The 15,783-nt window shown below is 35.9% G+C and overlaps 1 protein-coding gene across 1 annotated transcript in view; it reads right to left on the minus strand.

The window, feature by feature from the left end:
• Positions 1-15,359, minus strand: part of TUBGCP3 (tubulin gamma complex associated protein 3) — a 160,238-nt gene extending 144,879 nt beyond the window's left edge. The window contains exon 1 of the mRNA XM_056807509.1: positions 14,899-15,359. Within this exon, the coding sequence (XP_056663487.1) occupies positions 14,899-14,974 (76 nt within the window). The 5' untranslated portion in view covers positions 14,975-15,359. The remainder of the gene's footprint in view (positions 1-14,898) is intronic.
• Between the last annotated feature and the right edge of the window lie 424 nt (positions 15,360-15,783).

A 15,783-nucleotide genomic window follows, 5' to 3' on the forward strand; every position in this document is an offset into this window, starting at 1 on the left:
GGGCTGGAGCTCGGCTCCTCCAGGCCTCCCCTGGCGGGTGGCTGGTTTTCAGAATCCCTTGGAAGGGCCCTGGCAGGAGCACCTCTGGTCCTGGGCCATCGCCTGTGATTTCAGCCCCTGGTGCTGAGAGAGGCAGGCGGGGGAGGGCCCTGGCCTGCGGCTCTGGGGGCACCAGAATTTCAGCCATCGACTCGCTGTGTCCTAGCCCAGTATTTTTGCATGTCAGCCCAAGACGTGGGGACGGGAACTCATTTAATTGCAAACAAACATTTTCCAATAAAAAAATACACGGCAAAAAAAAAAAGTGGATACTGTTTTTCAGGAACACAATGAATTCCTGATTTTCCCCTTATTTTTATTATTGCTTTCCTCTTATTTTGATTAGAATTTTTTTTTCCTTTTTTTCATTTCTTGTACTTAAGGTACATACAATCAATATTCAATTTTTATTCAGCAGTAATAGAAGTTTAAAATATGTATATATACATATATATATATATATATATGCTATAATATTAATGCATACCCAAAAAAAGCTTTACACTGTGGGAACCTGTCATTTATTGATAAAATGTTATGGGACAGTGATTAATGTTTGTGTCTGATTCTAGGAAATGGGATGAAAACAAGAAGCACAGACTTAACCTGAATAGTGCCAAAAAGAGCACACAGGTCAAAAAGAAAGAAACCAATCCAGGTAGGATTGATGCACTTCTAAGCCAATACAAAAGGCCTTGAACCTAGTGTGAGACTCGAGATTGTGATGCTTGACATATATTAAGACATAGGACTTCCTTGTATCTACACTCTTTGTGAAATACTCACAGACAAGTACCAAAGTTTGGCTATCATCCTGACTCCCCATATCCCTGAGAATGACAAAAAAAATCAGATCAGGGAATGACACTTCCCTATCAAAATAAAAATCTAGTACTTTTTCTTTCTTACAGTATGGCAACTTCCTGTAGTTTTGGCTACAAATGGGTAAGTGAAATATTACTGCATTCTGTCCTACAAATTTGTGGGATAGAAATTACTTTAAACTGGACCCTAATACAAGGGCCTGTTAGAAATTTATTAGACCCTAATATAAGGGTCTATTATGAATTTATTCTTGTTTACTCAACATTTTATATACATAGATTTTGATATTTTGATTCTTATTTTGAAATTTTTTCTTTCTCCCAAAAGTTTAACTTTCTTCCATGTTTTGCTTTACGATTTTGGGGGTTTTTTTCCTCTCCTTTTGATAACTGACTCAGACACCCCCATAACTCAACATAGCATCCTGAGCTGAAATGGGTGTTTCTTAACAACCACTTCAGGGGGGGATTGTATTTTAATAAAAATCCAAGATTTAAAATTTTGTTCAAGAAAGATCTTCAAGGAAAGAAGCTTACTAACTACTAAATCCAGAAAATGAACTGCAGAAGGATGCCAGAAAACCTACATACACTACATCAAGAAGATCCACAATGAACTTTGGGTGTGTTTGATTGAACATTTATTTGAATGTATACTCTTATGCCAAAAGGGGACTGTCCCCTAATTGGTTTTTGTCAATGTGCCCAGAAAACATTGGTTTTGCTGTCTCTCTTCTATTCCCCTCTTCTATCTAAGTATTGTAGTTTCCTCTTAGAAGGTGAAATTTTGTATGCACCTGCAGTTAGAAGAATTTAGAGGTGCAGGATGATTATGTTTAGTGATCAATTGGGGAGACTCGTCCCCCAATCATTATCAGGGGGGATTGTGAATTTTAGATTTATTCCACCCGGCTTAGTCTAACGAAACAGGAATGTCTACATCCCTACTTAAGGATTAAGTGTTGAGAAGGATGGCCTGTGACAGACAAGTGCTCGCAAAATGACAAGTCAGAAACAACTGACAGACCCCTGGGCTGTCCTAAGTCAAGCTTAAGATACCATTGGTACATATGAGACACAGGAAGTGATGTAAAAAAACGGTCTATACATTTCACGTCATTTCCTCTCTCGGTCTCTTTTCGCGGAGAGGTGGCTCAGCAATGGTGTAGCTCGTGCTAGGAGTCTTGGCAGCTTGGCATGGCTGCAGCCTTTGTCCAGGTTTGGAGGTGAGCATCCTTGATGCTTAGTATTAAGCTTAGTAGCGTAGTTCAGATGAGGCGTCTTCCCTGAGCTCTCTGAGTTTAGGCTGATTCCTTTTTTTTCTTTACCTTTCCTAAAAGGGCCATCCTCCTAAGAGGCCCCTCATCTTGGAGGAGGCCTCATGGCTGGAAGGTCTCTGAAATCCCCTTGGCTCAGGCTAGGCCGGAGAAATCTTATACCCTTTCCCCTCTCTCTCCTTAATTCCTTCCCTCTATATTAATTAAATCACCATAAAAATCCCAAACTGTCTTGAGTTCATTTGGAAGAACAAAAGATCAAGGATATCCAAAGAAATAATGAAAAAAATGCAAAGGAAGGTGGCCTTGCAATACCAGATCTCAAACTATACTATAAAGCAGTGGTCATCAAAACAATATGGTACTGGCTAAGAGACAGAAAGGAGGATCAATGGAATAGACTTGAGGTAAATGACCTAAGCAAGACAGTCTATGATAATCCCAAAGATCCCATCTTTGGGGACAAAAATCCATTATTTGATAAAAACTGCTGGGAAAATTGGAAGACATTATGGGAGAAATTAGGTTTGGATCTACATCTCACACCCTACACCAAGATAAACTCAGAATGGGTGAATGATTTGAACATAAAGAAGGAAACTATAAGTAAATTAGGTGAACACAGAATAGTATACATGTCAGATCTTTGGGAAAGGAAAGATTTTAAAACCAAGCAAGAGTTAGAAAAAAATCACAAAATATAAAATAAATAATTTTGATTACATCAAATTAAAAAGTTTTTGTACAAACAAAACCAATGCAACAAAAATTATAAGAGAAGTAACAAATTGGGAAACAATCTTCATGCATTGCTGGTGGAGTTGTGAATTGATCCAACCATTCTGGAGGGCAATTTGGAACTATGCCCAAAGGGCACTAAATGACTGTCTGCCCTTTGACTCAGCCATAGCACTGCTGGGTTTGTACCCCAAAGAGATAATAAGGAAAAATACATGTGCAAGAATATTCATAGCTGCACTCTTTGTGGTGGCAAAAAATTGGAAAATGAGGGGATGCCTTTCAATTGGGGAATGGCTGAACAAATTGTGATATCTGTTGGTGATGGAATACTATTGTGCTCAAAGAAATAATAAACTGGAGGAATTCCACGTGAACTGCAATGACCTCCAGGAATTGATGCAGAGTTGAAAGGAGCAGAACCAGGAGAACATTGTACACAGAGACTGACACACTTTGGTACAATCGAATGTAATGGATTTCTCCATTAGTGGCAAAGCAGTGATCCTGAATAACCCAGAGGGATCTAGGAGAAAGAACATTATCCACATTCAGAGGAAAAACTGTGGGAGTAGAAACACCGAAGAAAAACACCTGCTTGATTACATGGGTCGAGGGGGGGATATGATTGGGGATATAAACTCTAAATGAATATCCTAGTGCAAACATCAACAACACGGAAATAGGTTTTGATCAAGGACCCATGTAATACCCAGAGGAATTACACATGGGCTACAAGAAGGGTGGGAGTAGAGGAGGAAGGGATAGAATATGATTCTTGTAACCAAAGAATAATGTTCTAAATTGACTAAAGTTTTTTTAAATTAAAAATTAAAAAAACATATTATCTACATACCACATTGAACACAATGAGCCTCATGAAATAAAAAGCTTAGCCAATCTATAAAACTCACATTAAAAGATAATTCATTACTTAGAAACTGAATATTCAGTAGCTTCAAGAATAGTGTCCTAACTGTAATGATGACAGCGACCTATAATTTGTATGAACAGTGACACTAGTAGGAGGGAAAGTATTTGAACATAAAAAAAACAGCAGTCACTGATGAAACCACTGACAATAGCAGAGTAATCTTGAGATCTACCATTAGAGATGCTCCTATGCTTAGCTCTTCACTTTTCCTCCTTGTTTCAAACCATCCAGATAATCTTTGCTCATACTTTCCAACCAGCTCTTTGATCCCCATTATCTTTGTCATACTTGCTTCTAGGTCTTCTTGTTCCTGACTCATTGGGATTCTCTTTTGTCAAAGTAGGGCTTAGCATTATTACCATTAAATCTTGCTGAGTTTCTCAGCAGATGATAATTTTTTTTCAAACTGTCCTCCAGAATTACCACCACATTTTGAATCCTATATTCATTAATTTATAGAGAATAAGATCAGAAAACTTTATCATTTCAACTGATTTTCTTAAACAAAATCACTAAATATAGAACTATGTAAAAAGTTTAGTGACCATAAAGAAAAAAACTACAAGACAACATTTTTGGCATTCTGCCAAACCTGCCAACACCAGGAGGAAGAAAGGAAAGGAGAGAGGAGTTCAATCATACAACTTCGCAAAACCTGGGTGGAAATTTGTCATTACAGATAATTGGTTTTATATATATACATATGTATATATATATATATATACACACACACACACACACACACACATAAAATAAATAAATATAAATGGTGCTATAGACAATGAAGTAATATCAATACTAAGTTATATGTACCAAATAGCATAGTATCCACATTTTTAAAGAAATTTAAATTAGCTACAGCAGGAAATAGCAAAACTAAACAAGAATAAAAGACTTTAATTTTCCCCTCTCAGAACTAGATAAAGGTAACCGAAAAATAAATAAGAAAGAAATTAAGTAGGTGAAAAGAATTTTAGATAAGTTAGGCATGATAAACCTTTACAGAAAACTTAATAGTAATAGGAAGGTATATATTTTTTTCTCAGCTGTACATGGCACCAACACAAAAATGACTGTATTAAGACATAAAAACTTCATAACCAAATGAAGAAAAGCAGAAATAATACATCATTTTCAGATCATAATCCAATAAAAATTACATTAAATAAATGATCATGAAAAGATAAATTAAAAATTAATTGGAAAAAATATAATTCCAAATAATGGGTGGACCAAAAAGAACAAATCATAGAAACAATCAATTTCATTAAAAAGAATGCAATGAGACATCAAATTTCATAGGAAGAAACCAAAGCAGTACTTAGAGGAAATTTTAAATCTCTAAATGTCTACATCAATAGAGAAAATGCAGTTCAATTAATTGGTCAGGCAATTAAAAACAACAAATTTAAAACCCCCAATTAAAAACCAAATTAAAATACAGAATATCAAAGAAGAAACTAATAAAATTGAAAGTAAAAAAAAAAGAATAAGATTAGGAATTGATTCTATGGAGGAAAAAACAATAAAATACATTGTTGGTTACTTTGATGTAAAAAAAATAAAGAAAACCATATTACCCACATTAAAAATGAAACAGGTGAATACATCAGCAATGAAGAAGAAATTAAAGTAATTATTAGAAGCTAATTTGCCAAACCATGACAATAAATCTGACAATCTAAGCAAAATGGATGACCATTCACAAAAAAATAATCTGCTTTGATTAACAGAAAACAGAATATTTAAATAATCTCATCTTAAAAAAAAGAAATTTAATAATCCATAAATGAACTCCTTAAGAAAAAAATCTCCAGATTTATTGACAAATGAATTCTACCAAATATTTAAAGCACAATTAATTGTAATTCTATATAAATTATTATGAAAAATAGGGGAAGAGGGAAGCTAGGTGGCTCAGCTGATTGCCAGCCTCTGTCATAGTCAGGTCCAGAGATCAGAGGTTCTGGGTTCAAATCTGGCCTCGGGCACTTCCCAGGTGTGTGACTCTGGGCAAGTCACTTGCCCAATGCCTAGCCCTTACCACTCTTCTGACTTGGAACCAGTACAGAGTATTGATACCAAGAAGGAAGGTAAGGTTTAAAAAAATTTTTTTTTAATTTTATAATATTTTATTTGATAATTTCCAAGTGTTATTCATTAAAGACAAAGATCATTTTCTTTTCCTCCCCCCCAACCCCGCCCCCAGCCGACACGTGATTCCACTGGGTATTACATGTGTTCTTGATTCGAACCCATTGCTATGCTGTTAATATTTGCATTAGTGTTTCCTTTAGAGTCTCTCCTCTGTCATGTCCCCTCAACCGCTGTAGTCAGGCAGTTGCTTTTTAAAAAAAATTTTTTAAAGAAAAAAGAAAAATAGGGAAAGAAGGAGTCCTACCAAATTTCTTTTATGATACAAATACAGTACTGATAACTTAAACAAGGAAAGGCAAATATGGAAAAAGAAAATTAAAGATCAATTTCCTTAATGAATAGTGATGCAATGATGAAATAATAAATGCAAAATTTTTAAATACCAGCAAGGAGATTGCAGCAATATATCATATCACAAGGATCATACACTATGATCAGGTGGAATTTATACCAGGAATATGGGGATATTTCAATATTAGGAAAACTATCAGCATAATTAACTACATCAATAACAAAACCAACAGAAATCGTGTCTCAGAGGCAAGAAAAAAGGTTTAGATAAAAATACAACACCCATTCCTATTTAAAACACTAGACACCATAGGAATAAATGGAGCTTTCCTTAGATACATACTACTTATCATTTTTAAACCATAAACAAGTATGTCTATAATGGAGATAAGCTAGAAGCTTTCCCAGATAAAATCAAGGTGAAGCAAGGATGCCCATTATCATCACTATTATCCAATATTGAATTAGAAATGTTAGCTATAGCAATAAGAAAAAAAACTGAAAGAATTAGAATAGCAAAGTGGAAACAAACTATCACTCTTTGCATATGAAATTATAATACTTGTAGAGAATCCTTGAGAACCAACTAAAAAACTGGTTAAAATCATTAACAACTTTAGTAAAATTGCAGGATATAAAATAAACCTACATCATCACTATTCCTCTATATTTCCAACAAAGCTCAGCAGCAAGAGATTGAAAGATAAACTCCATTTAAAGCAACTCTAGATGACAGAAAATATGCCAAGTCTACCTGCCAAGACAAACCCAAAAACCATATGAACAATCTACAAAACACTTTCCACACAAATAAAGTCAAATCTAAACAACTGGAAAAAATGTTCTTTACTCTTGAATAGATTGAGCCAATATAAAAAAAATAATTCTACCTAAATTAATTTACTGAATAAGTAAATAAGTGCCATCCTAACCAAACTACCAAAAAATTGCAAAGCTAGAAAAATAATAAAATTCATCTAGAACAACAAAAGATCAAGAATATCACAGAAAAAAATGTGAAGGAAGGTTGGACTAGCAATACCAAATCTCAAACTGTACTATAAAGTGGTAATCATCAAAACTATCTGATACTGGCTAAGAAATACAAAGGTGAATCAATGGAATATTTAGGTACACAATACACAATAGGATTTACTGTTTGATAAACTCAAAGATGCCAGCTTTGGGAACAAAAATTCACCACTTGACAAAAATTGCTAAGAAAACTGGAAAAAAGTAAATCTCATGCCAAATAGATTAGAAATAAAGGGAGCTACCAGAAGCAAATTAGGGGAGGATGGAATAGCTTACCTTTCAGAAAGATCTATGGATAAGGGAAGAATTTATGCTCAAACGTGGATAATTTTTATTATATCAAATTTAAAAAGTGTTGCACAAACAAAACCAAAGCAACCAAAATTACAAGTGAAGAAGAAAGCTAGTGGGAAATTTTACAGCAAGTTTCCCTAATAAAAGCCTTGTTTCTTAAATATATAGAGTACTGAGTCAAAGGGCTGTTTTTAGATGAATAAATCAAGGCTTATTGATAGTTATATGGAAAAATGTTCTATATCACTATTGATTAGAAATGCAAAACACCTGCAAGGTACCATTTTACACCATCATATCTAATATAACAGAAAAAGAAAATTATATGTTAGACGGAATGTGGGAAATGAAGATATTACTATATTGTTGGTGGAATGGCGAACTGATCCAACCATTCTGAAGAACAATTTCAAACTATACCCAAAAAGCTATAAAACTCTGCATATCCTATGATCCAACAATATCACTACTGGGTTTGTATCCCAAAGAGGAGGGGGAAAAAAGCAAAAAGATTTACAGGTAATGGCAAAGAATTAGAGGATCAATCTCAATTCCTCGCCCTTACTCTTCTGCCTCTTCCGCCTTAGAACCAATACTTAGTATCAATACAGCAGGCAAGAGCTTTAAAAAAAAAAAAAGAACCTGAAAAGAAGAAAAACATGAAAAGTACTGTACTAAGTACTGAAGTTAAAAAAATAAAACAAAAATTATCTAAGTTTCCTACTTGTTGATTGTATTACATCCAGTAGACTGCATGTTCTCTTTTTCTTATCACTGAACTCCAGAATCCTATCTCCTCAGAATGCCTTCCCTAAAATAACTAGAAAAGTAATTGTAATTCTATACCTTCCAACATGGTAGGCAGCTTGTTCTAGTAAAAAAAAGTAAGTAAGGGAGTTAGGAAAAGCCTAGGTTAGGGTCTAGCTCTGTGTTTACTACCACAGTATAGCTGTGACCATAAGCAAGTTGTAACTCCTTGTGTTTCAATTTCTTTAAACATCAAATGAAGATTGACACCACTTTCCTTGTCTGATTTCACAATGTCACTGTAAGAATAAAATGAGGTAAGAGATATGCTATGTGAAGTATTTAGATGTTTATGGATACTAAAATGTAAAATGTCTGAATTTCACCTACAGTGCTAAAGAACTATTTTATGGTCAATGAGTACTTCATACTAGCACATAGATGCTATTGTGAGAGAAAAAAAAGCCTTTTTATTTGCTAAACAATTATAGAGCTTCCCTTACAAAGCAAAGCATAATTTAACCACCTTCCTGACTGTCAACATTACTTCATTGAGTCAATCAATGAATAACACCATTATTAAGAACATAAATATAACAGGACTTCATAAGAAAACTAATCCCCTGTACAGTTCTGTCAAATTTGTTATTGCATTAAAGATGATATTTTTTAAATGCAGTTTGAGCTAGTAACTCTATTCAAAGTCAAATAGTAAAACTGGGTTGGAAAAAAATATGGTGCCATATTTCAGAAATGTCATAATTTTCTAACTGCAATATAAGATTTATGGTTTTGTAATTAGCCCACAAAACAGATCCTGGAACACATTCTTTCAATTCAACAAAAATTATTAAACATTTACTATGAAAAAGGTCCTAGGAGCTGAAAATAAAAGGGAAAAAATTTTTAAAACCTCTGTCCAAAAGGAGCTAACATAATGCTAGGAATATAAAGAAAATACACAAATTAATAAATAAAAATAACTTGAAGAGAAAAAAGAGAACTAAGATGTGGGACAGAAAGGGAAACCAGAAAAGGCTTCCCATAAATGACACAGGAGCTTTAGCCTTGAAGACAAGAATTTTTGGAGATAAGATTCTATGCAGGAGATAGAATGCCACCGTAGGGGAATGATGATCTAGTAAAAGAAATTATGCAGACAAGACAATGTCACAAAAGCCAAATGACCAATAATATTCTGAATGATGTTGAAAAATCATTTTATAGTAACAGTTAAAATTAGTAGTTTCTTTGTTTTTCAAGGAAAAAAAGCATTTGAGAGGTTTGGACATCATTTGATTCATTAATTTTTCAGAAAGGCAAACTATATATTAAACTATCCAATGGATTAAAATGTTACATATACTTTTTTAGTCTTCTTTTAAAAGGAAGAAGCAAGGGACCAAAAAGCAAATTAATACAAACTTTTTCAAGAAAGTAAATTCCAAGGCCAATAATAAGATCAGTGCCCATTCAAATCAATAACCTATCATCTGGATATAGATCATAACTCATTTTTCTTATGTCTCTAAATTATCATGAAAAAGTTAAATTATATATTCTGCTTAATGTAAGGAAGTATTATGGAAAGCTTTTCATTTAAGAAGTTATTTAAGATTTCTGCTACTTCAAAGGTTAACATTCACTGAAAAATTGGGTTACCTAGAACTCACTACCCAAAGGGTAGTGTAGTGTAGTGTATATAGTGTAGGATTTACTGTTTGTATGAGCTTGCACAAACATGCATATATATATATATATATATATCTGCACAGAGCAGATATACATACATATATGTATATATGTATACTTACATATATACACACATATATGTTCTTCAATGTTTACAAGAATAAAGTCCAAACGCATTACTTAGTCTGGGGGAGTTTGAGACTCTTAAAAAAATCTGCCCCCAAACCTTCTTAGTTTTTATTGCAAATTCTTAATTTTCCAAAACCTCCAATCTAACTAAACTGATCACTACCTCCCAGCAGGTCTTTTCATTTCTTTTCTTTTAGTTTATTTAATTAATTAACATAGAATATTTTTTCCATAATTACATGAATCCTGTTCTTTCCCTCCCCTTCTCCCACACCCTCCCATAGCCAATGCTCAATTCCACTGGGTTTTACATATGTCCTTAAGACCTATTTCCATATTATTAATATTTGCACTACGGTAATTGTTTAGTCTACATCACCAATCATATCCCCACTGATCCATGTGAAACAGTTGTTTTTCTTCTGTGTTTCTACTCCCACAGTTCTTTCTCTGGATGTGGATAGCTTCTCTCTCATAAGTCCCTCAGAACTGTCCTGGATCATTGCATTGCTGCTAGTAGAGAAGTCTATTATATTCAATTGTGCCACAATGTTATCATTCTCTGTATATAAGGTTCTCCTGATTCTGCTCCTTTCCCTCTGCATTAATTCCTGGAGGTTGTTTCAGTTCACATGGAATTCCTCCAGTTCATTATTACTTTTAGCACAACAGTATTCCATCACCAACAGATACCACCATTTGTTCAGTCATTCCCCAATCAAAGGGCATCCCCCTCATTTTCCATTTTTTTGCCACCACAAAAAGCATGGCTATATATGTTTTTGTACAAATCTTTTTCCTTATTATCTCTTTGGTGTATAAACCCAGCAGTGCTATGACTTTATCAAAGGGTAGGTAGTCTTTTAAAGCCCTTTGGGCATAGTTCCAAATTGCCTTCCAGAATGGTTGGATCCATTCACAACTCCACCAGCAGTACATTAATGTCCCAATTTTACCACATCCCCTCCAACATTTATTACTTTCCTTTGCTGCCACATTAGCCAATCTGTTAGGTGTGAGGTGGTACCTCAGAGTTGTTTTGATTTTCATTTCTCTGATTATAAGAGATTTAGAACACTTTTTCATGTGTTTATTGATAGCTTTGATTTCTTTATCTGAAAATTGCCTATTCATATCCCTTGCTCATTTATCAATTGGGGAATGGCTTGATCTTTTGTATAATTGATTTAGCACTTTATAAATTTGAGTAATTGGACCTTTGCCAGAGGTTTTTGTTATGAAGATTTTTTTCCCAATTTGTTGCTTCCCTTCTAATTTTGGCTGTATTGGTTTTGTTTACACAAAACCTTTTTAATTTAATGTAATCAAAATTATTCATTTTACATTTTGTAATATTCTCTTAACTCTTGCTTGGTCTTAAAATCTTTCCTTTCCCATAAGTCTGACAGGTAAACTATTCTATGTTCACCTAATTTACTTATTGTTTCCTTCTTTATATTTAAGTCATTCACCATTCTGAATTTATTTTGGTGTAGGGTGTGAGATGTTGATCTAAACCTAATCTCTCCTATACTGTTTTCCCATTTTCCCAGCTGTTTTTGTCAAATAGTGGGGTTTTGCCCCAAAAGCTGGGATCTTTGGGTTTATTGGTATACTATCTTGCTTAGGTCATTTACCCCAAGTCTATTCCACTGATCCTCCCTTCTGTCTCTTAGCCAGTACCATATTATTTTGATGACCACTGCTTTATAGTACAGTTTAAGATCTGCTAGTCTTGGGCTTTTCTACCTCTAAACATTCATTCATAAGTTCTGTTATATTCTATTTCATCCATCATTTAAGATGAAGATTAAATCCCTGTTTTCCCATTAAGGCATCCTAATCCATTTCAGCCCAGTTTTTTTCATCTCTTATACAATAGTCTGTACATTAATTTGGAGATTAACCACATGCTGCCTTTTATATTGTTGAACTAAACACTTCTCTCTAGTATTATTATTCATATATTTATGCCTTATCTGACTAGGCTTGAGGACGGGAACTGAATCTTACACTTTTTTGTACTTGCTACAGAGCTGAAGTATATTAACTTACATGGTACAGATGCTCAGTAACATGATAAAATTGATCAATGAACTTAATAGCCAGAAGGAACTAATCCATATCTCTCATTTTCCAGATTAGAGAAAAAAGTAATGTAACTTATACAAAGTCACATAATAAAACATGCTGGGAGGTACCAATAAGTATATATATGAATATATATACACACACATTTATACATGTGCATGCATGAACTCCTAGATGACAGAAGATATATAGACTTTATCCCTGCACAACCCAACAAGTTCACAGGTATGTCAGACTTTACAAGTGGCATAACTCACTTTTTTTTACATTATGAATGCAAGTACCACAAACAGAAAAATGCTTTGCTTTGGGAGATCCCATGATGTCAGTTATAGTAATTTAAAAATATACCTTTAAAACAATTGAGTGATTTTGTTGTTTCAACAAAAGCAAAACCTCACAAAGGGCATTGCTGTCAAAAATGGTTATTGAATATTTTTTACAAAAACTCCAATGTCAATCACACTAACATCAGTCATCCATATAAAAAGTCTAACTAGATAAACATTTTAACGAAGATTCTGACAAATTATATCTAAAAATGCCATTAACTATCCATCACTAAAAGCAGTGTGAGGTAAATGAATAAATAATGGATTTATAGAAGACTTGGTTTCCTATGTTAGTTCTACCACTTTAAGTGATCTTGGACAAACCATCCCACATCTCTGCAATTCCATTTCTCCATTTTTAAAGTAAGGGTATTAAAATCAATCTCTAAGATCATTCCAGATTTAAACTCATGATCCTATATTTACATTTTATTATTCCTTTTCTCTGTGAATGAAATAGCAAATATTATTAATATTCATCAAAACATAGTAGCATAAATTAAATATAAATATATCAACTTCACTTAATCTCAATTATCCAAAACACAGCAGAAACACCTGTAAGAGTAAACTGAAAAGACCTCTAAGTTTACAAAATTTAAAGGCACAAACCTTTTCAATGCGTTCATACTTAAGTCTCTAAGGCTTTTATTCAGGACCTATTTAGTTTAAATTATGAAAATCCTAACAAAATTAGCTAATTTTGGCAGCTCACAACTGATTAAAAGAAATAATTAGGAGGTGAAAAGCAGAAATCCTGAAGGAAGGCACACAATGAAATGGGGGAAAGTGGACAAAGATGGTAAGAGAAAAACAGACTGAAAACTCAATTTACATAATTCAGAAGAGCCCAACAGATAGGACTAGAAGTTCTTAAGACCTAGATGTAAATTACAACCAAATTGATTATTTATTGACCAGGGGACACATCACCTAAACTTAGTAGGACTGTTTCTTCATCTGAAAATTGGAATTAATACCTGCAGACCCTACCTCAATGAGTTATTTAAGCTTAAATGAGACAATTATGTAAAGTGATTTTAAAACCTACAAACTTCAGGTATTATTATTAGTGGCAAATCGCCCAGTACCCTTCCAAATTCCCTGCAAACCTAAGCCACTGAAATAATTACTGATCATAATGATTTGTCATAAAAAATAAAAGTTTAAATTTTGTTCAACATATTTTAAGAAAACAAAAAAGTATGTTTCATATTTTGGAGAGATCATTATCAAAAAAAAGCTAAAAATTTTTAAAGCTCTGGTGCTAAATGGGAGAAGCTTCATTTATTTATAAAATTCACTTATGAGGAATCCAATTTCTTATTTCAATACATCCAAGAATCTAAGATTTCATTAATTCTGAAACTCCCTCAGTGAAGGTAGATCACAAGATTACAAGCCCTCCATGCCTAGTTTCATGAATTGCTCCGGGCAACAACAAAAAAATTCCTCTACCCTAGCACACAACCATCTCAGAACCTACTGGAACTCATCTAGGTTTATCCTGCAACTCTCATTACAGGACCTATAATGAAAGCCTTTCCAGAAAATAAGGGAGAAGAAAGGGGCTTTTTCGTCTTTTATCTTTTGATATTGTAGATCCGTTTGTTGTGTTTCATATTTGTAAGTGTGATACTCGTGACAAAACAGTAGCCTCTTTACATATTGTGTCAAGTTTCTGAGCAGTTTCATTACCCACTCATTCCTTCATCCTTTCGATATTTCCTCAACCCATGATGGAGCCACGAAACTAGTTCAATTTTACCGATGGGGGTTGGGGGGGAGAGCAAATCTGCAGCTCTCCAACAAAGTGACCATATCTTGGTCACCGTGGCTGTCACGTTGAAGTCACTCCTGCGCAGCTGTGGAAACTCACCCTTCCCACCCCACTAAGTTTCCCAGAGAACCAGAGGAGTCTGCTCTCCCGTCCTCATTACGTGACCCACCCACCCCAAAAGGGTATAAATTTTCCCCCGCTACCATCTTCACCCTATCCATGGACAAGAGACGGGGGCGGGGTGAGCTCCAAGTGCAGTGACTCAGCCTCCGCCAGGCGGGACCCGCCCCACGGTGCCTACAACTGGGGCGCTGACAGCTAGGGCTACCGGGCGCCCCGGCCTCGATGCCCCAGCAGGAGGGTGGCCTCAGGCCTCCACGGCAGCAACGGAGTACTCAGGCCTCGGGGGAGGGGGCGGGGGGGGGGGCGGAGGAATAAGAGGAGCCTCCCTCCCCCCCCCCGGCGCGCGCGTTCCCCACCCCTCAAGCGCGCTCCCCTCTTCCCTCAGGCACGCGCGTCCCATGTCCCGCGGCTTTACCTTCGCTCTTGCCCAGAATCCGGCAGCACAGGCTCTGCAGCAGAACGTTTGGTGACTTGTGGTCCGGAGTCGCCATCCTCGACAGGGCTGGAGGGAGGCGGGGAGGGAGAAGTGGAGCGCGCGCTCACGAAGGGGGGGGGGAGGAAGGACCGCCACCCCCCCACCCCCGCCCTCTCCTCTTTCACCTGACTCCGGCCCCTTCTTCACCTCGGGTGCATACACGGGGCTCCACTGCTGTGTTCACCCTCACAGCCGGCCAGCCTACTCAACTCCGTTCTCTCGCCTACCTACACTGGCTTACAGGCACTATCCCAGACCAGCCGCCTGCCTAACGGTTAGGAACGGCGCGTAACCGCGGCGCCATTTTAACAGAACCCGCCGAAACTACCGGCAACCCCCACAATGCTCAGCTCTCTCACAGTGCCCCACCACCTCCTCCTCCCAAGCTCCTTGGGTGCAACTGTTTAAAGCCTCCCCTTCCATCAATTCACATCCTTCCCCCCCGGGTCCTCCAGCCAGGTGGGAAAGGTTCCGTCAAAGAAATTCTCTCAAACTGTTTCCCCTCACAGATAAAGGACTAGGGGTAGCTCTCTCTCCTCTTAAGGTGTAGATTCTGCTGGATATGATTCTAACTTATTTACTGGAATGAAGGGCCTGGTAACCGATTGCAGCCTTCCAGTCCAAACATAGTTTTAATAATTTAAATTTTTTTTGCATTTATGGTATCTCATCATTTTTCCAATCAGGCATTAATTTCAACTCTGCACTTAATGGCAAAATGAAGATGCAGTACGTTTTTAAATGACAGTTTGAAAAAAACAATTCCCATCCCATTACTGGTTAAACCATAAAATAAAAATGGGGGTGTAAGTGAACATAAAAAAA

Source organism: Monodelphis domestica, chromosome 8, assembly GCF_027887165.1.
Source record: "Monodelphis domestica isolate mMonDom1 chromosome 8, mMonDom1.pri, whole genome shotgun sequence".
Taxonomy (NCBI): Eukaryota; Metazoa; Chordata; class Mammalia; order Didelphimorphia; family Didelphidae; genus Monodelphis; species Monodelphis domestica.